The following is a 27,848-nucleotide window of genomic DNA, read 5'->3' as shown; positions in this document are numbered from 1 at the left end:
AGTGCAATCACATCTTTCCTGTAATGTGGTAAACAGATCTATACAGTACGCAATACTCAGGCTGTGGTCTAACTAGTGTTGTATACAGTTCTAGCATAACCTCCCTGCTCTTATATAAAAGAAAAATACTGCAGATGCTGTAAATCTGAAATAAAAACAGAAAATGCTGGAAAAACTCAGCAGGTCTGACAGCATCTGTGGAGAGAGAAACAGAGTTGACGTTTCAAGTCCCTATGACTCTTCTTCAGAGCTACAGAGAAGTAGCTCTTATATTGCTGCTCCCTGCTCTTATATTCTGTGCCTCAGCTGGTAAAGGAAAGTGTGTCATATGGCTTTTAAACTCCCCTATTGACTTGTCCTGCTATCTTTCAGGATCTGTGGTCACTTTTCAAGATCCTTCTGTTCCCCCACACTACGCAGTATCCTCCTATTTATTATGTATTCCCTTTTCTTGTTGCCTTCCCAAAAGGCATTCCCTGACATTCCTTCAGATTGAAATCCACTTTCCGCTTTTCTACCCAACTGACCAGGCCATCTATATCTTCCTGCAGTCTAAAGCTTTCCTCCTCACCATCAACCACATGGAGAATTTTTGTACCATCTCCAAACTTGTTTATCATGCATTTGAGTTTAAATGCATTTATATTTGAGTCTAAATCATTAATATATACCACAAAAAGCAAGGGGCCCAGCACTGAGCCCTGTGGAACCCCACTGTACAGCCTTCCAGTTGCAAAAATGCTCGTCAACCATTACACTTTGCTTCCTGCCACTAAGTCAATTTTGGATCCAGTTTGCCACTCACCCTTGGATCCCAAGGGCTTTTACTTTTCTGCCAATCTGTCACATGGGACTTTTTCAAAATCCTTGTTCAAATCTATATAGACAAAATTCACTCCATTGCCCACTTATCCCTACATGTCACCGCCATAAAAAAAATTCGATCAAGTTTGCCAAGATCTGGCAAATGGAGTCTAATGTGGGAAAATGTGAAATTGTCCATTTTGGCAGGAAGAAAAGAAAATAAGCATATTATCTATGTGGTGAGAGATTGCAGAGCTCTGATATGCAGAAAGACCTGGGTGTCCTACTGCATGAATCACAGAAGGTTAGTATGCACTTACAACAAGTAATTAGGAAAGCTAATAGAATGTTATCATTTATTGCAAGGGGAATTGAATACAAAAGTAGGGAGGTTATGCTTCAGTTGTACAGGGCACTGGTAAGACCACATCTGGAGTACCGTGTACATTACTGGTCTCCTTATTTAAGGAAGGATGTAAATGTGTTGGAAGAAGCTGAGGGAAGGTCTACCAGACTAATACCTGGAATGGGCGGGTTGTCTTATGAGAAAAGGTTTGACAGGCTAGGCTTTTATTTGCTAGAGTTTAGAAGAGTAAGGGGCGACTTGATTAAAACATAAGAGCCTGAGGGGTCTTGACAAGGTGGATGTGGAAAGGACATCTCCTATGGGAGAATCTAGAACTATGGGTCACTGTTTAAAAATAAGGGGTCACCCATTTAAGACATAGATGAGGAGAATATTTTTCTCTCAAAATGTCGTTCGTCTTTGGAACTCTCTTCCTCAAAAAGTGGTGGAAGGTGAATCTTTGACTATCTTTAAGGCAGAGGTAGATAGAATCTTGATAAGCAAGGGGGTGAAAGGTTATCGGGGGTAGGCAGGAATGTAGAATTGAGGTTAAAATCAGATCAGCCATGATCTTATTCAATAGCATAGCAAGCCCGAGGGATTGAATGGCCTACTCCTGCTCCTAATTCATACGTTTGTATGTCAGACATGACTTTCTCTTAACAAATCCATACTGACTTTGCTTGATTCATTTATGCTGTTCTATATGAAGGTTTATACTGTTCTTCAGAATTGATTCCAATAATTGTCCACAACTGAATTAAAGTCTATAATTACTGGGATTAACCCTTCATTTTTAAACATAGTACAATGTTGGTGGTTCTCCAATCCTCTGGCACCACTCCTGTAGCCATGAAGAATTGAAATATAATGGTTAGATTTATATTAGTTCCCTTGGGTTTTGCTGCTCCTTCCTCTTGGTGCGGATTCTGATGTTACTGTGGTGTCACTTTATGACTGCTTCCCATTTGTGTTTTGGTCTCTCTTTTGTGCTGCCATGGTTGTCAGGTTCATGTGCTGTTTTCAAATGTTCCGCTCTCCCAGTGCTTTACTGCACTGTCTTAGTCGCTTGGTGCAGTCTCTATTCTCTCATCCAAGTCATTAATATGAAAGGATGAGGCCCTGGGAATAATATTTGTCACATGTGTACGCCCACAGTGCTGTTAGGGAGGAAGTTCCAGGATTTTGACCCAGCGACATCGAGGGAATGGCGATATAGTTCCAAGTCAGAATGGTGTGCAGCTTGGAGGGGAACTTGCAGTTGGTGGTGTTCCCATGCATCTGCTGCCCTTGTCCTTGGCCTCTCTGGGACATCCTCTTTCTTCAGCACTGCAATGTTCTCCTTAATCGATGCTGCCACCCTTCCTCCTTTCCTTCCTTCTCTATCTTTCCTAAACAGCTTCTATCCAGGAATATTTAATAACCAGAGCTGCCCTTCTTTGATCCAGGTCTCCATTATCACAACAACATATTTCCACATGGCTATCTACACCAATCTTATCTACCACACTCTGCATACTCACATAAATAGACTGTAACCCTAGTTTAGACTTTCTTACTTTCCTTCTTACTCTGACCCCACCTAATATCTTACCATTTCCTATTATACTATTTGTCTTTCCCATTTCTCTGTGTACCTTGGTGTTCCTCTCTAGTATTATGCCCTGATTCCAACACCCCTGTCAAGTTAGTTTAACCACCACCCCACCCCCCACCCCCCCAATAGCACTAGCAAATTGCCCCACAAGGCAATTGGTCCCGGCTCTGTTTAGGCGCAAACCGGTCAAACTGTGCAGGTGGCATCTTCCCCCAGAACTGATCCCAATGTCCTGGGTCTAAAGCTCTCCTTCCTCCACCATCTCTCCAGCCACGTATTCATCTGCTCTATCTTCTTATTTCTCTACTCACTTGTACGTGGTACCAAGAGTAATCCAGAGATCTTTGAGGTCCTGTTTACTAATTTCCTACTTAGCTCCCTAAATTCTGACTGCAGCACCACATCCCTCTTTCTACCAATGTCATTGGTACTGATGTGAACCATGACAACTGGCGGTTCACCCTCTTGCCCCACCCTCAGGGTGCTCTGATAGCAGCTTTCCAGCATCCACAGTATTTTGCTCTTGTTTCAGGTCATCAGAACTGGGAGAACTTAAAGAAAGGCTTTTAGCAAGTAGAGCAGCATGGAAAGGGGGAAGGGAACAAAAAGGATGATGGTGCAAGACAAAAAGGAGGTGGTAATGAAACGATGGTGGCGCTTTCATTGGCTCCTTGGAACGTTTCAAGGCGACTTTGCAAATAAAACAAGGGATAGAGATCGGAAAAGGCTGAGCCAATCAAAAGACTCTTATCACAGTGGCCGCAGCAATTGTGATCAATCCTCCAATCACAGGCTACACCTCATCCTGCGCTGAAGTGGACAGACATAGGCCAATGAATGAGGGGGCAGAACCGCACTGACAACCTATCAACGAGGGCGTTAACATGACGGTAAACAACAAACCACTTTCCTGTCACTCAATAGATGCGCCCAATGAAAGATCGTGTAGCTAGAGTCAGGCGGTGGTATCCTCCAATAGTAAAGCGGATAATTTTACAGCTGGTTGGAGGGTGAGTGTGGCGGACGCTTTGTGGTTGGATAGGTATTGACCAATGAAACATCATATGGCTCCGTACCGATCAGGAGCCAATCAGAGGCTTCGTGCCATGGCGCCAGGGAGAGGGAGGTGGTGTTGCTGAGTCAGCCAATGAGAGCGCTTGTGTCATGTGGCTGGAGCGGCAGCTGGGTTAGCTTCGAGTGGACAGTATCGGCTGTCGGGGACGGTGTGAGCTTTGTGGCCATGGTTAGAGCCGGAGCCTCTCAGAGCGCGGCCCTGGGCTGCCTGCTGCTCCTGATCGGTGCCTCTGGAGTGTTAGGTGAGTAATGGACAGGTTTCCGCTCGTCTGGCTGCTTGCAAACATGGCGAGGGGCCGCGGCGCGGAGGAGGAGGAGGAGCGGGTGGGGAGTGGGGGGGAAGGTTATTGTTTAAGAGAGGCCGGGGGGTGCCGGGGATAGAGAGCGGCCTAGTGAAGGGGACACCAGGCAGTGAGCTTGCCGGCTTTAATGAACCCTATGTCCCTCTTCCCTCTACAGAAAGGTGGGCAGCCCCCCAACCCCAACCCTCCCCCCCCCAATTTCATTGACCCTGAGGGGAGCAGCTCCCGGCCCCGGGTGGCGGGAGGAGGTCACTGGGGTTTCGAGCCCGGATGTGGTTGCTATGGTGAATCCCAGGGCTCGCAGAGCTGACCACTCACTCCAACAAAGGACAGCAGAGCCGGGAAAATTTAATACCTCCCCAGTTGTAAAGAGCGACCCCCACCCCGCTCGGCAATAAGTTACTCCGCTTGCCACCGAACCTGGATGGCCTTAGATTGGAAGAAAAAAAGCAAAAAAACTGCGGATGCTGGAAATCCAAATCCAAAATAAAAATACCTGGAAAAACTCAGCAGGTCTGGCAGCATCTGCGGAGAGGAGCACAGTTAACGTTTCGAGTCCGTATAACTCTGTTGAAGAGTCATGCGGACTCGAAACGTTTAACTGTATTCCTCTCCGCAGATGCTGCCAGACCTGAGTTTTTCCAGGTATTTTTGTTTTGGTCTTAGATTGGGGTTGGTTCAGACGAATGAATCCTTTACACACATTCATTTGACTGCCAGGCCTTGAATAAAACGGCAATTGGAAATAAAAGCTGGAAATATGCAGCAGCGAAGATAAGTTGGGTACGTTTGCGTTGTGGATTTAACAAATCCTTTCGGTCGATACACATGTTCCCGTAGCTTTGGGTAAACAACCTGACAATAACTCTGGTGTACTACGTAAGCTGTATGTTGGCACCTTTGGAATTGCGGAGCTAGTCTTGAGATGATATATTCGAATTTGATGAGAATTTTAGCCTTGCGTTACTTTGAAAAGGGTGGCCGATTCCTTTTAAACTGAACCACCATCTCAGACTGTAGAACAGTTTTCCCTAACAGGGTCTGATTCTGTAGTGTTGCTCACTGTAGCATTGCGTTTTCTTTGTATCTATAAAATAATTGAACAACTGCAACAACAATGCAATTGAGCAACTTGCATTGATGTGTTTCTAATGTAAAAAGAAGTCCCATGGTGTATAATGTCTAAGCAAATTATAAAGTATTTTGAAATAGTTGGACGTGATAAAACACAACTCAAGTTTTAAACAAAATGTGCCAGTGTATTTGTTTATGTATTAGCCTTCTAAGTCAAGTTCCAATAGTTTGATATCTGTCAACCAGCTGCCAGTGTTTACAATTGTTAAATCTGGTTTCTTAGGCTGGAGGTAGTCTCTGAATCTCGAAGGGTAAGCTAGACCTGTAAGTCTGCTGTCAACCTACAGAAGCTAGAATCAGTAATCTGAATGGTGTGTCCCCAGAATCTGATTTTTTTTAAAAGCTAAAAACTCTCCTGAGGGCAGTTAAGTATCTATCATTAGCTGCTAAAAAGGCTGGGAATGTTTGGGTTTCACTGTAGAATTGACGTTCCTGCAAGGAAAGTTTACTGTATAAAAGTATACATATTGCGTGCAGTTCTGGGATCTGCATTATAGGAAGGATATGATTGCACTAGAGAGAATGCAGAGGAAATTTGCCAGGATGTTGCCTGAACTGGAGTTATAGTTATAAGGAGAGATTGGATAGGCTGGGGTTATTTTCCCTGGAGCAGAGGAGATTGAGGGGGAACATGATTGAGATGTATAAAATTATGAGGGGCATAGATAGGGTAGACAGGAAGGAACTTTTCCCCTTGGTGGAGGGATCAATAACCAGGGGACATAGATTTAAGGTAAGGGGCAGGAGGTTTAGAGGGGATGTGTGGAAGAATTTTTTTACCCAGAGGGTGGTGGGAATCTGGAACTCACTGTCTGAAAGGGTGGTAGAGGCAGAAGCCCTCAACATTTAAGAAGTATTTGGATGTGCACTTGCGATGCCATGGCATACAAGGCTATGGGCCTAGTGCTGGAAAATGGGATTAGAATAGTTAGGTACTTGTTTGACCGGCGCAGACTCAACGGGCCGAAGGGCCTTTTTCTGCGCTGTAGACCTCTATGACTCTATGTAATATTAACATTCAGCATAGTAGATGTGAGCATTCTCTTAGATATGTGAATATTAAGAAGCAGGTTAAGGAGTAAATTCCTCTCCTCCTGAGCAGCATTTCTGTTCTTGTGAAAACTGTACGGCCACTATGGAAATTTGTCTTAAGATTGATTGCAATTCTTTTCTTCCAACTATGTAATAACACCTGTTTCAGATGCACAGCTAAAGCACGACAAAGTTGAGGTGATACTAATAAATGTAGACTTATTAATACACCAGTGAGTTTACTTCACACTCCCACTAGTTTAAACCAATAATCACTTGTTCATAGGAGTTTTGGACTTCATTGAGTTTGTGACTATGGTTTTGGTGTCAAACTGTTCTGGTCAGTTTAAAAGAAATGTCACCCTTTTCAAAGTAACTTCAGTTTTAAGTATGTTTTCCTTGAAAGTACACATCTATGTGGCATTTGTATGAAGTGCTCTGAGACATGCTGCATCTAAAGCAGAGGAGGCTGTTACAGGCAAATAATTTATCTGTTAAACCATAGCTATGTAATGCATTTTATGTGTTGTGTCTACATTAACATCATGATGTTTAGTAGTAAATGGTAAGTTACGATCATGCACTATACTAGGTGGAAGTTTGGACACTGAGATGCTAAAGTGGCTATGTTGTGTCTGACCCTAGGCACAATATGTCCAAGTTCAGCTATTGCATGAACATTGCGTAGGAAGAGAAACATTGTTTGTAAGTATGGAGAAAAGTGTGCACTTTGGAAGAAGTTGGCTTGAATTGTAGGAGAAACGGTATCGAGCTGTGTGGAGCAGTAAGCTCTCAAATTATAAGAAGTGGCAGAGAAATCTGAAAGAAGAAATTGTATAAGAGACACCCAAATTAAAAGTATTTGGCAGCTTAGAAAATGGACATAAACAACTAGCAAGCGATAACTGATGGGGTGTGGTGGAAATGTCAGAGAAGTGGTTTCTGCGAGATTTTCTGCTTGAACAGATGAATACTCCTTCCCTGCTACCTTTTATGGTGTTTATCATTTGTGGTATACACCTGGAGCAGTCTTTTTGTCTTAACAATAATATTGGGAATACTTGTGCAACACTGGGAGGCTTGGCTATGCTGATGATAATATGTTGCATAAAATTTAATATTACTGGAGATTTACTGAAATGCTGAGAGTAATCTTTCTTGGGTATTATTTATATAATAAAGTGTAGATTGTATGTCAAGTGATTTGGGGGAAATCTTGATTTATTGGCATGTAGTGCTAATGCAGTAGTTGTGTACCCTGTTATAAATGCATAATTTTAAGATTAATATGGTTTAGGACACTAGCTTTTTTGGTTGATAACATATTCTGGTTCGGCAGACTGATTTCAGAATTGTGGGGTAGATGAAAAACTTGATCTGAATAACTTATCAAATAGGACTGGAGTTGCAAATCAAACAGGAAGTCCAATTGCATTGCTGGGGTGGTGGTGAGAAGTATTCTCACCTACGATTGTAGTGGCTACTCTGATAAACTCTTGAGCAGACAGGTATCTCGGAAAGAGGGTTTGAAGTTAAGGTGTAAAACAGCGAGGTTTAAATTATTCATGTAATTTCCCCAGATCAAAGAAAGGTTTGAAGGCATCTGGTAAACAGAGGAAGGTTTAAAGTATTCATGTACTTTTCAGATCAAAGGACAGGTTTAAAGTTAAAGATAATTAATTTGCACTTCTAACTGGGAACCTCCTTAGGCAGTCCCTTGAGGATCACTTGCTTCCACTTCAGTTCGATTGGTTCTGAGATGCCTTATAAGTTCAATGCACAACCTAAAGACTGTGCCACGTACAGGGCAGGTGGCACTTGGAGGGTTGGGTAGATGGGATTTTTGGAGGTTTTTGTGCTCCCTCTGACACCTTGACTTTGCCTCTGCATCTTCCTGATGAGTTTCTTGATGTGTTTGGTGCCTTCCTGAATGAACCTTCTCCATTTTAGTCAGTCACAAGCCAGGCACTCCCGTTATTCAGCAGAAGTGTTTGACATATTCAGGGATGCTTTGAGGACATTGGTCGAGCATTTCTGCTGTCCTCTTGGGAGTCTCCTTCCTTACTTTGGGGGTCTAATGTCAGGCATACAAATGGCATGTCTTGCCTAGTGGAGCTGGTTTTGAGTGATTGGTGCTTTGGTACTGGACAAGTTGGCTTGGGAGAAGTCGCTGTTGTTGGACTGCCTTTTTTGCCATTGGATTAGGAGGACCTTGCGTAGGCACTGCTGGTGGTAATTCTCCAGTGCTTTGAGCTGCTTGCTGTAGATAGTTCAAGTTTCTGAAGCATTTAGGAGCATGTGGATCACTGCTGCTGGTAAACCATGACCTTATTCTTGGGTTTGAGATCCTTGTCCTCAAATACCGTTTATCTCAGTTGGCTGGAGGCTGAATTGGCACATTAGAGGCAATGATGAATTTTGTCGTATATGTTTTCCTTCGTTGAGAGGAGGCTCCCAAGATATGGAAAATGGTCTACATTTTCCAGGATCTTGCCAATTTGGTTTTGGATTGAAGGTAGTGTAGGTTTAAATTAAGGTGCAGTGTTGTAGTGAGGAAGACAAAAAGAATTGATGTAATGACATAGTCTTGTTTGACACCAGTCTTTACTGAGATAGGGAATATCTGAGAACAGGCTGTGTGTGTCATATTGCCATGGAGATGGGCTGGGGGTTTAGGAAGATATTTTGTTTTGATATATCTCAGCTGTATTGGTCAGTCTGTGTCCAGAGCACCTTGGAGAAGGCCGAGAAAGAATCTGCCAGCAGCAAGGACCAGGAGCAGACGGCCATCAAGAACCAGGGGTGTTTCTAATTTGGAGTCACCACCTAAGGTTGCGAGTGACACTGATGCCCAGGCTGGGGAAATCCAAATTCATGAGGTGTTGAACTGGGCTGGAAGATTTGCCTAGTCAGATGCTAGTGGGAGAATACCCAAAGAACCCTTCACCTCAGAAAATAACCGGGAAACTAAGGAGAATTGGAATGAATTCCTGGGAACTTTGACACACCTTTGTTTGGTTCCAGGAGAATTGAATAACATCAAGTAACTGTAATGAGTTCGGTTGAACGGGGAGAGTTTGGCTTGTAATTTTGGTTTAAAGTATAAGTGCTTACGAGATATAGGGTTAAGTTAATAGTGCTGGTTCTTTTTCTTTTGTCGGTAAAACTTTTTCCCTTTTTAATACGTGAAATCTTGTTGCGTGTTTCAGTTAATAACTGAAAATTCCAATTTCTTCTTAAAAGTTATTGGTCTCTACCGAGATCATAACAGCTCTCGTTGTAAGCATTCATGACAATAATGTGGAGGCGCAGCTAGATTAATCATTCAGTTATACTGCAGTATAATATCTGGTGCTGGATTTGAATATATCTTAGAATGATGGAGTGAATGGCTTTGCCCTTGGCTGTCCAGGCTTTGATTGTTTTCCTTTTAGGCATGAGTCCCCAGCACGGAACTGTCTACTATTTGGAATAACTCATGAGTCTGAGTGATAAGGGCCATGAGCACAGCTTGTCTGGAAAATGGGATTGCATCACTGAATGGGTGCTCATGTGAGTCACTTTTTTAGGACTCCGTGGAAGAGGTTTTACTTGTAGCTTTGTTGACCTGAGAATGTTAGTGTGATAAAGGTAAAAACACATTTTCTTTCCTACTAATTAATTTTCATCACAAAATGCTGCCTTTATTTCTGCTCCTCTTCCTCACCACAAAATACTGATTGTAAAGACCTGGCAAGTGGATGTCTTTAAATCTGAAGTACAATATGGGGGTTTGGGTATTTTATGTTAGCTGATTTTGTTAATGGTTCTATTAGGTACAATTTCCCCATACTGTTAAATCTGCTGTCATCACCCCTCTTTTTAATAGAACGCTAGACTCCTCCATCCTTGCAAACTACCACATCTTTTGCAACCTCATCATCACTGGATGAACTTAAATTTCCTTTTGGTCTCCACCACATACTCCATTCCTCTCCCTGGTAACTGTCTGAGGCTGAACCAGACAGTTCCCAACCATCATGATATATGCGACCCGGAGATAAGTTTCCAGCCACACATCCGTGCCAAACTGAGATAGCCATCTCCACAAACTAAAACTCCTCTGCTGCTTCAGGTTACTTGCTGCTGATACCCTCATCCATGCCTCCATTACCTCTAAACTTGACTATTCCAATACAGCCAGTTGACCTCCTGTCTTCCACTCTCCATAAACTTAAGGTAATTGAAAACATTGCTCCTGACTCGTGCCAAATCCGGTTTGCCCGTCATCCTGTGCTCACTAACCACATTTTTTTCAACCCTTGAAAGTGTCTGCGCTCATTTGATTCTAGCCTCTTAAAAATCCCTGATGTTAATTGCTCCATGTTAGTAGCCAGGCTCCTAAGCTCTGGAACTCCCTTTCTGCCCCTCTACCTCTTTTCCCCCCTTAAGACACTCCTTAAAACTTACCTCTTTGACCAAGCTTTTGATTATCTGACCTGATTATGTGGATTGGTGTCAAATTTTGTTTAATGTTCTTGGGACACCTAACAGCGTCTGTATAAATGCTCTAGTTGCAGTTCTGTATTAAGGAGGTAAGTTTTTTTTTCTCTTTTTTAAGAAAAAGGGGGAATAATTTGAGCAATCAGTATACACCAGACTTTCCATTTCCTTTTAATTTGTCTCAATACAATGGTATCATAGTTTTAGTACTGGCTCTGTGCTGTAGAAATGTGCAGACAAAACTTGGTCTCTTGTTAATATAAAAGCTGCAAATTCAGTGGAAAGTGTTTTATCCAACCACTAGTTATTTGAATTGGCTGGACCTAGAAGCATTATAATTTGGTTCTGTACTGTGTATCAATTTCTGTATTTGAATTAATATTTAATATGGTCCAATATTTAAAGTTAATCAATTTTCTGAGCGGGGATTGTGAAGTTGTTTTGATAAAAGATGTCACCCTCTACAATGCACTGCTCAGCTGTAAAGGATATGCAGTTTTTGTTAAGTTCTATTAAAATGATTTGTTTAAATAATTATTTGCTTACAGTTTCTCAGCCCTCTGTAGTCATCTCAGTTAAAGTACATGATTAAATCTTAATTTACTTTTTAAGAGCTATGGATGACAGGTTTGGGAGAGAGGTAAAAGAATTAGACAGTTTTCAGTAACCTGTGCTCTTGTAGACTTGGAAGTGTTGCTTTTCTATATCACTACTGTAACATCAAATACCTAACCAGTGGGGGCTAGGGCATACCTTGTTTCACTCCGGTCTTCACTTTGAAACTATTGGAAGTGGTACTGTCAAACTGTGTAGTGCAGAGCATGTTGCCTTGGAAAGAGTGGGTGAGACGAGGAGCCCATCAGCAGAGTTGACTTCATTGGCTTGGGCATGTTCGCAGGATGGAAGATGGTCGCATGCCTAAGGATTTTCTGTATGGCGCAGTAGTCAGAGCCAGATGACTAGCTGAATGCCCAAAGTTCTGCTTCAAGGATGCTTGCAAGCATGACGTGAGGGCCCTAAACATTGATTTACACACCTGGGAGACGCTGGCTGACAACAGGGGAAAAAGACAACATCACCTATGGGCCAGCATGCACCACTATGACGATCAGTGGCTACAGCGCCTTGGCAATAGACACCACCGTCACAAAGAACAACCCACAACGGCACCTGATAACCACCTCATACGCAGCACTTGTGGTAGAACCTACCTCTCACGGATTGGTCTCTTCAACCATCAGTGCACCATATGAAGCTACCCCATCCCCACAGATTTGATTTGCTGCATGCCCATCATTTTACACAGATGACAGGATGCTGAAGGCGATGGCTGTGACATCAAAAACCATGTAGCCATGTGTCCTGTTATGGTGCTTTAAAAATTTGTTCGTATATAAAAGTTTTCCTTCTGTGAAGCTTAAAACGAAAGTTTTATATTCATGATTAGATCACTTTTTGTCCAGTGGTGATGGATAAAGCAGCCTCAAAGAATGAGCTTGCATTTATGTATTGGCCTTTAGACCCCTCAGGATAAGTCAACTGCTTCATAGATAAATGAATTTTGAAGTGCCATGACTGTTATGTAGGCAAATATCACAGCTAAGTTGTGCACAACAAGGTCTCACAAACAGAAAATCGTTAATATTTCTGCTGGTATTGGATGAAAGTTAAATGTTGCTCAGGACACTGGGTGAATGCTTCTCTTCAAGAAAAACTGCATTGAATCTTTTATATCCACCTGAATCTGAAGATAGGGGTCCTTGGATTAATGTTTCATCTAGGCAGCACCTCCAACAATGCTGCACTTGCTGAATAAAGTGTGGGCCTAACATTGTATCCTGAAATCATGAAGTGGGGCATGAACCCACAGCCTTTTCTGGATCAGTTTTTTTTTAATGTTAACATGGCCGATGTAGGTGGTTTTAAAAATGCTGTATTTCTATGACAGAATTTGACTGAAGCGCTTCCTGTCTCCTTCAACACAAGCTCAGCTGTACCAATAAATGTGATCAGGTGTGTAACAGTGAACTTCAGTCCGCTGCTGCCTAGGGAACTGGTTGAGATTGCAGGTGCGAGGAACTGCAGCTGGAACCTCTGGGGATTCTTTTTTTTTTTAAAGCCATGGTTATGATTTGTTGTCTCAGCCAAGAGTTAAATTGAGGTATTCAACATGCAGCTCAGATTTTAGTTGTGGCTGAGCCAGTGGCGAATTTCAGTTTACAAGTTAACCTAATGAGAGAGGAAGATTCATAAGATATTTTATAAATTTGAAATCCAAATGTCCTGACTTGAGCATTTTAATGGATTCCTGATGAATTCAAGTGAATGAGACTGAATTATTGCTTGACATTTTTCAGCTAGAATCATTTCTAAAGAGGGCACAGTGGATGCAAAATGCAGAAGTGACACATGCACTGACTCATTTGAAAGCTCTTCCAAATCTTGGTTGCAAATATTCACATGCAAGTCAGTAAACAGCTATTGTCTAAGAAAGCATTCTTAACTCCAGACATCCTTCTGGTTGCACAAAATCAGCTATGCAATACTTCCTTCTGAGAATTAAATTGAATATGAAGCAAGTGGTGAAAAGGGGAAACCATTGTCTGGTTAGTCCTAATTACAGCTTCAAATTGTATATCAATTGCCAATTTTTTAGGTGGAGATCCATAGACAATTAAATATCACAAACACTGTGATGCAAGAATCTGCAATGCAAGTGGTTATAACAGTCAATTGGAGGATGTTGTGCTAAATCTGCACACCATTCTGGGCAGTTCTTTTCCCTGAGACAGAAAGGAGACATTGGAAGGAAGAATGAAAAGGGCTGATATAAGCTAAGTGGTTTAATAACTTTCAATGGGAATTAGTTACATACTTCAAAATTTTTCAGATGATGGGGAAAGAGCATGAAAGTGGGGCGAATTGGATAGCTTTAAAATACGAGCACAGGTATGGGCCGAATAGCCTCTTTCTGCTGGATGATTTTTAAAAAATTTTAAACCCCAGAACTGAGGCTCATCCTGCCATAAGAGGGCATAGGTATGTATGGAAAGCATTTTGTTGAAGGTAAATTAAGAACACTACCATATTCTTATCTAACATCCCTTTTCACATGCAGTTCATATCACCAGTCAAACATAAAGATGATTGTCAAGGAAAGACTATTGAATCCAACAAGCTTGTCCTGTACAGTCCTGAACCCGTTGAGCACCATAATACACAATGATTTCCAGCATCCATGTAATCTCCTGGGAGAATCAAAAGAAAGGGAATTGGTGGGGGGAAAAAACTGGTCAAATTCTGGAAAAAAAACTTGTAAATTTCTCTCTGCCTCCTGAAATTATTAAGAGTTTCAGGAGGCTGCAGTGACCATGAGACACAAATCCCACCTACGTTTTACACACTGCAATATTCATCCAGGAACTCATCCAGCTCCCTCTTGAACACTTGCAGTAATTCACCCTCGTCACATCAGCTGGCCTCCTGATCCAAAGGCCATTACTCTCTGCAAAAAGAAATACTCCCAACAGCTAACCTGGTATGATGTTTACACCCTGTGGTCCCTCCCCATCCTGAAGCCTTTCAAACTAGCATGGTTCAAATGGACATAACTCAGTTTCTCCATTATTGTAAACATTCTCAATCGCTTATCCAGGAGCTTATCTAGAGTAAAAAGATGCACCTCTAATCCTATTTTAACTCATCTGGGCAACTTTGGAATATGAATCAAATATATTTTCATTCTGTAGCAAGAAGTGCTCGAGTTATTTAAGTCTGAATGCTTTGGTGCATCACCTTGATTTACATTGTACTGAGATTTGACTTCACTGTACAGTTTCAGGGTGTCCGTGTTTATTGTTACCACAACTTCTCACCAGTCTAGTTCCAAAACTGAAGTAAATATTCTGGTAAAGGATTATTGAAGCTACTGTACAATGTTTAAAAATTTAAAGCAGTATTTTTGCTTTGGTAAAGAAACATTGCTTTGTCTTCCTGATAATTCTGTTTTGTTTGTGTTCTATTTATAACGTGAGTATTAAAGAAGTACATTGAACAAAATAACAGGCAACCAGTGAACATCACAAACCAGAATAACTTAAATTTTTATTGATATAATTTGTGTTTGAAATGTTGATGCCACACATTTCATAATCTTCTGATGTTTTTATTAGTATTCAACTTTGCTTTTGAAGCTAGAGTTTTTTAATGCTTCAGTATTGATTGTTGATACAGTAGTGTCTCAAATCTGGTTGTCCAAAACCCAGAGTTGTCCAAAAGCTGGACGTTTTTCGAATGTGCCATGTATCATTTTTAATTCAGTAAAGTTTTTTAAAAAAAAAGACCTACCTGGACAATTTGGTTAAGTGCTACATTATCACAATGTAGTGCCTGACCGGTTATCCCCTTTGCCACTTACACGCTAGCATATTCCCACACAATCACAGATAAATCATAGTTTCTTCCAGCTAAACAGTTGATGATTAGCTTTGATCTGCTCCACAAATGCTGTATCCATGCCAACAATTCTATTCTCCCTGGCCAGTGTTTCAGGTTGCATTTGTAATCACAGTATCTTCAAAATTGCTGAGTTTACAGCCCCTTCTCTCTGTGTTACAAATTGTTTACCTCTACTACATCTGCCGTTGCCTCGGCCCATCTGCTGTTGAAACCTTCATTGATGCCATTATGAATCAACTATTCCAGTGCTGTCCTGGCTGACCCGTCATCCTCCTCGAAGTTCAACTCATCCAAAACTCTTCTGCCTGTACTCTACAGCTATCTTGCAATGGCCTATTTACCCATCATCCTGTCTTCACTGACCTCTGTAGGCTCTCAATTCCCTCAGTGCCTCACATTTGAAATCCTCATCCTTGTTTTTAAATTCCTCGTTATCTCGGTAAAATGCTCCAGTGCTATAATTCACCCTCCCCAGTTACTCCATTTTCTCATTCTGGGCTAATTTGTGTCCCTTCACTTCACCATAGACGGCCATGCATTTGGCTGCCTAGGTCTCACACGGAGAAATTGCTGCGATAAACCCTCTACCTTTCCACTTCCCTCTCCCCCTTTAATATCTTCCCCATCCCAACATGTTTCTTCCTTTGGTTCGGTATCTACTTTTTTGATCATCTGTGGGTATTTTTCTGTGTTAGCGGTACCAACATAAGTGCACTCTGTTTTGTGCCGGCTCCCTGCTGGAGCAGTTCAAGCTGAATCCCATTGCCTTGCTTTTTCCCTATAGCCCAGTATCTTACTTTTGCTGCACATATTTACTTCACTTAAAGGTCTACCTCTGTACCACCGGCCTTGACTGCCTCATTGCTGTCAGATTATCTGTCGACATCCAACCTTTTAATGAATCAGAATTTCCTTTATCTGTTCTTGTGTTGTGGGTGTTGAACACGAAAACACAAAAATTAGGAGTAGGCCATTCGGCCTTTTGAGCCTACACCACCATTCAATAAGATTATAGCTGATCTGATTGTGGTCTCAACTCCACTTTCTTGTTTGCTCCCTCCTAACCCTTAACTCTCTTGAATCTATCTAACTCAGCCTTGAAGGCAGCATTTATTGCCTATCCCTAGGTTGCTGACTACATCAAGAACCAACTAGTGCATGTGGGCCTGAAGTCATGCATAGGTAGGACCAGACAGAAATGGAAGATTCCCAAGCATGAAAGGCATTAGTGAACCAGTTGAGTTCTTTTTTTAGCAATGAGGGACCAGGTATGAAAATTTGATATGGTGAGATTTGACCTTGTGATCTCTGTGTTGCTATTTGATGTCATAACCACTAAAATACCATACTCTGCCTTTTCCAGATCAACATTGGGGAGACTATAGTGTTCATCTCCAGTTTCTGTTGTGAACTATACTTCCTCATCCCTGTTCCTCTCCCTAACCACTGCTTTGGGTTCAGCCAGACAGCTTGCCATATAGACAACTTATTTGACTGTTAACTTAGTTTCAGACTCAACGTTTGTTCATTGCAAAGATTGCTTGTTTCTGCCTCAACCCCTTGTTCAGCCACTTCATTTCTGAAACCTGTTGAGGCATTATGCTTATTATGAAACCTATCATTTGTGCCTTTATCACCTCAGACTTGAAGTTCTATCCTATCCTTGCTGACCTCTCTTCCTCTACACACCATAAACTCTGTGACCAAAAACTGCTGCACATATCCTGCTCTTAACTGTTTACCTATTACCTTTGACCTTGCTAACCTTTATTAGCACTTAGACTCCAGTAAATTAAAAATCTATATTTTTAATGCTGTCTTTCTGTAGAGTCCTCCAAATCCATTCTCCTTCCTTCAAACACTCGTTCCTCTGACGGACTTTGTGTAATTCCCTCCTCTTACCCCACCATTTGTTGTGAAGTCAGTTGTCTAGATCCTAGCCTCTGGAACTCCATTTATAGCACATCTTCTTGACCAAGAGTTTGGTCACTCACTTTTGAATGCTGTTCATCTTTATAGTGCTGTTAATGAAATAATGGAATGATTACAGCGTACAAGGAGACCAGTTGGCCCAGTATGTCCATGCCAGCTCTATGCAAGAGCCACTGACCTAGTCCCATCCCCCATCTTTTCACCATTGCCTTGCAAATTTTTTCTCTTTAGATAATTATCCAGTTCCCTTTTGAAAGCCATTCACAAGCTCTCAGATGGTGCATTCCAGATCCTAATCACTTGCTGTTTAAAATGCTAGTTTTACTCATGTCACTGTTTCTTCTTTTGCTAATCACTTTAAATCAGCATTTTAAGTGCCCGTTATCACTGCCTGTAGCAAAGAATTCTACGGTCTGAGAACTTGAGCACATTATCTAGGCTAATACTTCAGTGTAATATTGAATCATAAAAGGTGGCAACTTTGACAACATGTTAAATCAAGATCTGTCTGTTCAGGCAGGCGTAATAATAGATTCCATGGCACTGTTTCTGAGATATGGGGGCGGGAGGGTGGTGGTAAGCAGGGATTTCTTAACCAGTACCATCAAACCTGATTAACTGAGCATTTTGCATCGATCTAATACTGCAGCACAGAAGCAGGCCATTCTGCCCAACTAGCCTACACCATTGTTTTCGCTCCACATGAGCCTTATCTCAGTCTACTCCATCTAACCCTATCAGCATATCCTTCTATTCCTTTCTCCCTCATTTCCTTAACAAGCTTCCCTTCAAATATGTCCCTGCTGTTTCCCTCAATTACTCCATGAGAAGTTGCATGTTCTAACCACTCTCTTAGCTTATTCAAAAACAAAATATCACAGATCTTTCCTTTTTTGTTCTTCCTCCCGTGCTCTCCTTTCACTTGTTCAAAACCTATTAATTTTCTATCTTTCCTCAGTTCTAGTGAAGGATCATCAACCTGAAACATTAACTCTCTCACTCCACAGTTGCTGAGGATTTCCAACTTTTCTTGTTTATAATTTAGCCCATTACCGTTTGTAGAACTAATATGCAAATTGACCGTCAACAATGGCTGCACTTCAAAATTATCTTAACTGTGAAGCATTTTGCAAGATCCTGAGAACCTGACATGGTATGTAAATCTTTTTAATCAATATTTATGCTCTGTTGACTAGTGCTGCTTAAACTAAAAAACCATGAAATCTACAAAAGCCATCAACCCTTCATTTAATTATGAAGTGTTAATCATCAGGGCAATAGTGCATTTATTCCTACAACTTCAAAGGAACATGTCCTACTGTTTCTAATTTACTTTCAGGTATCCTCCCTCTGCAGCTCTTCGTGGGGCTAAGTTATGCCCAGATGTGTTTTGGTGGCCCTTAGGTGCTGTCCTAACATCTCATAAATAGCCTTGACCATAAGCCGTGAATATAATCTGTTAATTGGACTGGAATGAAGGGAGGAAGAGGTCGCCGAGTCTCCTCCATACACTTTCCAGCAGAATTCACTGGATAATAAGGAATGGGAGAAATGTTGTTCCTTTCTGTAGTCCTGGAGTACAGAAGCCAATTGTAGTACCCACTGGCTCAAATCAGATTACAGCAGAGACCATGGTTTCAATTTTGGATCAGTCTGGTGTGCATGGCTCTGTGAGGCATCAGAGTATTATCTAACAGAGGCATTGTGGTCAATACTCCTCAGTTTTAATTGGGACTCTTAATGAATGCCATTAGTTACTGGATCATTAGTTTAAAAAAAGTATGGTTGGCCACCAAGAGTGCAAACTCTGTCATCAAGTTCACCGTAGCTTCCCAATCAACTACTGCCTTGAAGGCATCCAAGTTGCTGTTTTACCTGAACTGTAAGCAATTTTTCCTTGCAGTTCAAGAAACTAGTTTAAAAAAAATAGTGTGCGTGTTGCTGATGCAAACTGCACATTTTAGCAGTTGTTTCTGAGCAGTATTTTCTGCTGATCAGTTTCCTTCCTCTTTGAAATGGTGCTTTTTGTATGAAGAAATGTCTTGTCTTTTTGTTTATTATCTTGGAAATACGATTTGCTTCACACACAATCCTTATCCCTATTTTAAACTTCATAGGGACTAAACATTGGCCTGGTCACTGTTAATACTGGCTAGTTGATGGTAATGCTCAAGTGCATCCCTGCTGTTCTTACCCTTTGTCTGCTTGATGCCTTTTCTTTCTGAAGTCAGTGTACAAAGGGTAGATGAGCCACGTTGATTTCCAGTGTTTGGATTGCTGACACACCAGTGGCCAGACACTTATGATTACACTTTTACCCATCACATTATCAGTCATGGCTCAGTTGGTAGCACCCTTATCTCGGACACAGAAGTTTGTGGGTTCGAGTGCTGCTCCAGAGACTTAAGCACGAAATCTAGTCTGACACTCCAGGTGAGAGATGCACTATTTGAGGTGCCATCTTTTGGATGAAACCTTAAATTGAGGCTTCGCCTTCCCCCTTGGGTGGATGTAAAAGTACGCCTGGGGTTATTTGCAAGAAGAGTTTTAAGAGTTCTTATGGTTTCCTGGCCAATATTTATCCTTCCATGAACATGACTAAAACAAATTATCTAGTTATGATCACATTGCTGCTTGTGGGGCCTTATTGTGTGCAAATGCTGCCATGTTTCTTACATTGCAGTAGTGACAATGCTTTAAAAGTACCGTCCTGGGATTATGGAAGGGACTAATAAACACAAGTCTTTTTACTTATTGGGAGACTAAAACGATGGTTTCTCATTATATGATTTGGTGATTGTATTGGTAAACTGCATCCTATCAGAGTATATGATATGGACTTAATGGATTTTGGAAAAAGTCTAGTCATGTATCCTCTATTAATACGCTTAATTTTCAGTTTAACATTAGGCTGAAATGTGCGAATTGTCAGTTAGACCACAATTACTTATGATATTTTGCTGCCTGCTCCTTCCATAAATGTGCATTGAAGGATGTTAATTTTATTTTTAAAATTGATGCTCCAGACCTGACCATCGTATTTCAATCTAACCTTGTAGCTAAATTCCCTCATCCCAGGAGCTATTTGGGTAAATCTCCCCTGCACTGTGTCCCAAGGACCCTCACAGTAACCAGAACGGAATACAAAATTCTAGTTGGGCCCTAACCAGAGCTTTATAAAGGTTACACATAACCCTCATGCCTTTGTACTCAATAACTCTGCTTATGAAGCCCAACATCCAATATGCTTCACTAATTACTCTCTCTGTCCTGCCGCCATCAAAAATCTATGCACATTCATCCTCTGGTCCCTTTGTCCTTGCGCACTCTTTTGAAGTGTGCCATTAAGTCTGTATTGCCTCTCCATATCCCTTATGCCAGAATGTAGCACCTCACACTTCTGTGTTAAGTTCTATCTGCCACCTGTCTGCCCATTCTGCAAGCCTGTCTATGTTCTGTTGTAGACGATTGTTATCACCCTTGATGTTTAGTGTCTTTGGAAAATTTTGAAATTTTATTCTATATTACAATATCTAGCCAAGTACTTTCTTAAAATTCAGTTAGACAACACCTACTGCATCCTCTGTAACTTCATCAAAATATTCAATCAGATTAGTCGAGCACGATCTGCCTTTTGCAAATCTGTGCTAACTCTCCTTAGTTAACGCAAACCTTGTCAAGTGCCGGTTGATATTTTTTTTCTCTGTCTGATTGTTGTTTCGAAAACTTTCCCCACCACTGATGTTAAATTGACCAGCCTGAAGTTACTTGGACTGTCGTTACACCCTTTCTTGAATAAGGATGTTACATTTGCCACTTTTCAATCCTCTGGCACTTCCCGTGTATCTAGGGAAGATTGTAAATCATGGCAAGCCCTTCCGCTATTTCTGCTTTCACTCCCTTTAGCAAATTTGAATCCGGACCAGGCGACTTATTCATTCTTAAGCAGAGTCAGCATTTCCAGTACATCCTGCCTATCAATTTTCACCCCATCCCATTACCTCTACCACCTCTGCTTCTAACGATATTTTGTCAGCATCCTCTCCTTTTAATAAGCATCAGTGCAAAGTACTTATTAAATATTCTCGCCTGCCCTGCACTTGTAAGCTTAGAACATCCTGTTTGTCCCTAAAAGGACCCACCCCATGTCTTACTACCTGGTTACTATTTAGATACTGCTACATATTTAAGCTGCAGTAGAGCCACTACATCACAAAATAGAGATAATGCAGCTAAACCAAAACAAGTCTCTGGCACAAATTGATAAGTGTTTATTATAAATTGATTTTGTATTTAAAGTTGGATTGTGGGAGCTGGCTCTGTTTTATATCCATCTAAATAAAACTGGAGTCACAAAAATCTTTTGGTGGCTTCGCAGGTCCAGTTTTACCTTTCCACTATTTCTCCTCTTGTATGTCTGTGTTCATTTCCTAGTTCAGGCTACCTAACTAACTGGGGATGAGGTTAATTTGTCTGGTGGAAACAGTTATCCAGTTGTGGGTGTCAGTTAATGCCTGCAGTTGAACCTCAGCATTTGGACTCAAAAGTGGCTTACACAGTGTGTTTATAATAGCTGACACATTTGTACAAAGCTGCATATATCAGGTACACCTGCAGCGCCAGAGATGGCAAGAATTGTGAAGTCAATGAAAAATTTCATGTGCTAAATTTTCGGTGCATTCTGAATAATTTAGTATTTTATTTGTTTATGATTTGCTTATACGATTAAAACTTTGGACCAGAATTTGTTGGAGTGAGCACCTTGCAATATGATCCATTTGTTAGATTTTTCCCCCCCCTTTCCCTTCAAATTGTCATTGCCTGAAGTGTAAACATAGCACGGTGAGTCCAACAGGGCATCTCGGCCTTTGCTGAACAAATGGTATCAGCATTCTATCTCAAAACAATAACATTTATGGATAAAGAAAGAATACATGGAACAACAAAGAAGGAGATGGAGTAAATTAGAGCCAAATTAGGTACAGAAAGATAGAGGGGGAAAAAGATAGAATTCTTTGAGGAAGTAACAAGCAATGTGGATAAAGGGGAACCTGTAGATGTGGTGTACTTGGATTTCCAAAAGGCGTTCAACATGGTGCCAGATCAAGAGTTTCTACACGAAATAAGTGCTCATGGTGTAGGGAATAACATATTAGAATGGATAGAGGTTTGGTTAGCTATCAAGAAGCAAAGAGTAGGGATAAATGGATCATTTTCTGATTGGCAAGCTGTTACTGGTGGAGTGCCACAGGGATCAGTGCTGGGGCATCAACTATTTTCAATCTATATCAATGTCTTAGGTGAGGGGGGCAGAAAGTATGGTAGCTAAATTTGCTGATGACGCCAAGGTAGGTAGGAAAGTGAGTTTTCAAGAGGACATGAGCCTACAAAGGCACAAACAGGTTAAGTGATAAGCAAAAAATTGGCAGATGGAGTATGAGGTGAGATTGTGCAGTGTTATGAAGAATAGTAAAGCAATATATTATTTTAAATGGAGAGAAACTTCAGAACTCTACGGTACAGGTATCTTGGTGTCCTGGTACATGAATCATAAAAAGTTGGTATGCAGGTGTAACAAGTGATTCGGAAGGCTAATGCAGTGTTGGTGTCTAATGCAAGGGGAATCAAGTGTAAAAGCAGGGAAGCTATACTACCATTGCACAGGGCTTTTGTGAGACCAATCTGGAGTACTGTGTACAGTTTTGGCCTCCTTAATTAAGAAAGGATATAATTGTATTAGAAGCAGTTCAGAGAAGGTTCATTTGACTGATTCTTGGGATGAAGGGGTTACCTTGTGAGAAAAGGTTGAGCAGGTTGGGCCTATACCCATTGGACTCATAGAGTCACAGAGGTCTGCAGCACAGGAAAAGGCCCTTCGGCCCATCGAGTCTGCACCGGTCAAGCAAGTACCGAACTAATCTAATCCCATTTTCCAGCACTAGGCCCATAGCCTTGTATGCCATGGCATCGCAAGTGCACATCCAAATACTTCTTAAATGTTGAGGGCTTCTGCCTCTACCACCCTTTCAGGCAGTGAGTTCCAGATTCCCAACACCCTCTGGGTGAAAAAATTCTTTCTCACATCCCCTCTAAACCTCCTGCCCCTTACCTTAAAGCTATGCCCCCTGGTTATTGATCCCTCCACTAAGGGGAAAAGTTTTTTCCTGTCTACCCTATCTATGTCCCTCATAATTTTATACACCTCAATCATGTTCCCCCTCAATCTCCTCTGGTCTAGGGAAAATAACCCCAGTCTATCCAATCTCTCCTCATAACCAAAACTCTCCAGCCCAGGCAACATCCTGGTAAATCTCCACTGCGCTCTCTCTAGTGCAATCACATCCTTCCTATATTGCAGATTCCAGAACTGCACGCAATGCTCTAGCTGTGGCCTAACCAGCGTTTTATACAGTTCCAGGATAACCTCCGTGTTCTTATATTCTATGCCTCGGCTAATAAAGGCAAGTATCCCATATGCCTTCTTAACCACCTTATCTACCTGTCCCGCTACCTTAAGGGACTGGTGGACATGCACACTAAGGTCCTTCTGACCCTTGGTACTTCCCAGGGTCCTACCATTCATCGTGTATTCCCATGCCTTGTTTGTCCTACCCAAGTGCATCACCTCACATTTATCCGGATTAAATTCCATTTGCCACTGATCAACCCATCTATATTCTCCTGTAATCTAAGGCTATCCTCCTCGCTACTTACCACCCCATCAATTTTCGTGTCATCCATGAACTTACTGATCAACTCTCCTGCATTCAAGTCTAAATTGTTTATGTATACCACAAACAGCAAGGGACCCAACACCGATCCCTGTGGAACCTCACTGGACACAGGCATCCAGTCACAAAAACACCCTCTGCTTCCTGCCACTCAACCAATTCTGGATCCAATTTGCCAAATTGCCTTGGATCTCATGGGCTATTACCTTCGTTATCAGTCTCCCATGGGGGATCTTATCAAAAGCCTTGCTGAAGTCCAAGTAGACTACGCCACATGCATTGTCCTCATCTACACACCTGGTCACCTCTTCGAAAAATTCAATCAAATTGGTCAGACATGACCTCCCCTTAACAAAACCATGCTAATTGTCCTTGATTAATTCCTGCTTCTCCAAGTGTAGATTAATTCTGTCCCTCAGAATTGCTTCCAATAGTTTCCCGACTGCTAAGGTCAGACTGATTGGCCTGTAGTTCCCTGGTTTATCCCTTCCTCCCTTCTTGAATAACGGTCCCACATTGGCTGTCTTCCAGTCCTCTAGCACCTCTCCTGTGGCCAGAGAAGTATTGAAAATTATTGCCAGCGCCCCTGCTATGTCCTCCTTTGCCTCACTCAACAGCCTAGGATACATTTCATCCAGGCCTGGAGGTTTATCTACTTTTAAGCCTGCCAGACGACTTAGAACCTCCTCCCTTTCTATACTAATTTCTTTAGTTATATCGCTGTCCTTCTGCCAGATTTCCATACCCACGTCGTCCCTCTCACTTGTGAACACCCGACACACAATATTCATTTAGAACCCTACCTACGTCTTCCGGCTCCCCGCACACATTGCCACTATGGCCCTTAATGGGCCCTACTCTTTCCCTAGTTACCCTCTTACTCTTAATGTACTTGTAAAATAACTTTGGATTTTCCTTTATTTTACCTGCCAATGTTTTTTCAGGCCCCCTCTTTGCTCTCCTAATTTCCTTTAAGTTTCCCCCCTTACACATTCTATACTTCTCTAGGATTTCTGTTGTTTTGAGCTCTCGGTATCTGCCATAAGCTTTCCTTTTTCTCTTTATTCAATCCTGTATATCCCTCAACATCCAGGGTTCCCTGGATTTGTTGGTCCCACCCTTTGTCTTTACTGGAATATGTTGGCCCGGTACTCTCCCTATTTCCTTCTTGAATGAGCCCCTCTTCTCTGGTGCAGATTTTCCTAAAAGTAGCTGCTCCCAGTCCACTCTGGCCAAATCATATCTGATCTTATTAAAATCGGCCTTCCCCCAATTTAGAACTCTGATTTCCGGCCCACCCTTGTCCTTCTCCATAACAACCTGGAATCTAACGGAGTTATGATCACTATCTGTAAAACGCTCCCCCACTGATACCTCTGCCACTTGCCCGACTTCATTCTCTAAAATTAAGTCTAGGACTGCCCCCCCCTCTTGTAGGACCTTCTACGTACTGGCTTAAAAAGCTCTCCTGGATGCATTTTAAGAATTCTGCTCCCTCTAAACCTATCATACTATGACTAACGCAGTTAATGTTGGGGAAATTGAAATCCCCCACTATTACTACCCTATTATTTTTACACTTCTCTGAAATTTGCCTACATATCTGCTCTTCTATTTCTCTGACTGTTTGGGGGCCTATAGCTGCTCCTTTTTTGTTTTTCAGTTCTACCCATTTGAGAAGCCTTCTAAGATGTCATCCCTCCTTACTGCTGTAATTGATTCCTTGATCAATATTGCGCTACCCCGTCCTCTTTTACCTCCTTCCCTGTCTCGCCTGAAGACCCTATATCCTGGAATATTGAGCTGCCAATCCTGCCCCTCTCTCAACCATGTCTCTGTGACAGCAATGACAATATACTTCCATGTGTTAGATTGTGCCCTCAACTCATCTGCCTTATTTGTCAGACTCCTTGCATTAAAATAAATACCATCCAACCATGCCAAACTCCCTTGTGCCTTAACTGGCCTATAATTTCTATGCCTTCCAGACTCACTTGCTCTCTCTTCTAGTTTTGGATGTGCATCTCCCCCTGCTGAACCTCCTCCCAGGATCCCATCCCCCGTCAAGTTAGTTTAAACCTTCCCCAACAGCACTAGCAAACCTCCCTGCAAGAATGTTGGTCCCATTCCGGTTCAGATGCAACCCGTCCGTCTTGTACAGGTCCCACCACCCCCAGAAATGCTCTCAATAGCCCAGAAATCTAAAGCCTTCCCTCCTGCACCATCTCTCCAGCCACGCATTTATCTGGACTAACCTCCTATTTCTATACTCACTAGCGCGTGGCACCGGAAGTAATCCAGAGATTACTACCTTTTGAGGTCCTGTTTTTTAACCTGCTTCCTAGCTTGGAGTTTGGAAGAATGAGAGTTGGATGATATAGAAACATAAAATGCTGATGGGACTTGACAGAATGGATGCTGAGAGGATGTTTCCACTTGTGGAGGGAGTCTAGAGCCAGGGGTAACAGTTTAAAAATTAGGGGTCACACATTTAAGACTGAATTAAGGAATTTTTTTTTTCTCTCAGGCTCATTAGTATGTGGAATTGTCTTCCCTAGAGCGCATTGGAGGCTGGGTCATTCAATATGTTCAAGGCTGAGTTAGGTAGATTTTTGATCAAGGGAGTTGAGGGTTATGAGGGCAGACAGGAAAGGGGAGTTGAGGCCACAATCAGGTCTCATTGAACGATGGAGCAGGCTTGTAGGGTCAAATGGCCTCCTACTGCTCCTAATTCCTGTGTAAGATGGAATCCGAACTGAATTCTATTAATCACAGCTTTTCCAGAACACCACTCTCACCTATGCGTTGGCCTAGTTTCCCATTACCTCTTGTCATTTTTAAGCTTCATTAGCTCCTATTTGATGTGTAAGACCCATATGCTCACTTTCACCTCTCTATGACCTTGCTGCTCTCTACCTACTTGGCCTGCTGCAGTTTGTGCATGCATCTTCAATTTCTTGGTAATGATTTGCTTTTGTGTGCATGCTACACCATCAGTAGCTACTGTGCTCTGTTCTTTGACTTACCTCCCTCAGCTTTCCACAATCTTGGCTCCTTTCTTCCTATTAAAAACCTTCTTGTGATGTTTTGCATCCCCTCCAAATGTTTTATTTTCATCATCATCCTATTCACTATCTATATTTTGTCCACTACCATGCAAATTCTGTTGAGTGCTTCTTGCTGTGCATGCTGTGTTATAGAAATGTATTTTGTTAAATAAATACAGTCAAGTTCTTGGGGTTTAGTTTTAATGATTGTTACAAATGCTTGGGTTTGGGGACAGGGGGTCGCTAGTGGCAGGTGAAGGGTGGGTGAAGGTGATGATTAAGAAAGAGTCTGATAGTTTGAAACTAGACTAACCTTTTGCCTGATGGGTGACCCCATTGTCTTCCCTCTGTCACAACCTTTTCTTTTTCTGTTGTATCTTTGAACTTTAGACAATAAACTTCTAAAAATTCTCCTTTTCTGAGCTTCAAAAATATCGTCCTAGATACCCTTGCTCCATGCTACATCCCCACTGTGTTGAAATAAGGACTCACTGCAAAGTCCCCTTCTGTAACTTGGATGTCGCTATCTTGGTCTGAATGTCAGATTTTACAGTAAGCTTGATATTATCTAACGCCTACTTCCTAACGTATTACATCATCTCTACTTGTCAATCTTGACTTTCTGCTCAGAGCTCTGGTTCTTCACCATAATTTCTGATCTTAAAAATAAGATAACAGGAATTGAAGGGAAATCTTAAAATACTGAATAAGGCAAAATCTGTTGGTTATTGCTATAATGTCATCAATTTAGTGATTTTTAAACAAAATGTTTATACTGTACAAACTTCATTGTTGGCTGTTGTGTCATAAATTGCCTAGGTTGCCAACTTTGGAATACCCTGGCTAAGTGCCTCTGCCTATTAACATCTCTCCTTGTAAGACCCTCCTTAAAACCCACCTTTTTGACAA

The 27,848-nt window shown here is 41.8% G+C and overlaps 1 protein-coding gene across 1 annotated transcript in view; it reads left to right on the top strand.

Moving 5' to 3' along the window:
- Positions 1-3,895: 3,895 nt before the first annotated feature.
- LOC144679610 (TGF-beta receptor type-1-like) overlaps positions 3,896-27,848 on the top strand; it is a 61,625-nt gene continuing 37,672 nt past the window's right edge. Inside the window, exon 1 of the mRNA XM_078540167.1 lies at positions 3,896-4,063. Coding sequence (XP_078396293.1) covers positions 3,988-4,063 — 76 coding nt within the window. The 5' untranslated portion in view covers positions 3,896-3,987. The remainder of the gene's footprint in view (positions 4,064-27,848) is intronic.

The sequence above is a fragment of the Cetorhinus maximus genome, chromosome 4, assembly GCF_964194155.1.
Source record: "Cetorhinus maximus chromosome 4, sCetMax3.hap1.1, whole genome shotgun sequence".
NCBI classification, from domain to species: domain Eukaryota; kingdom Metazoa; phylum Chordata; class Chondrichthyes; order Lamniformes; family Cetorhinidae; genus Cetorhinus; species Cetorhinus maximus.
This window is presented reverse-complemented; position numbering and strand designations above follow the sequence as displayed.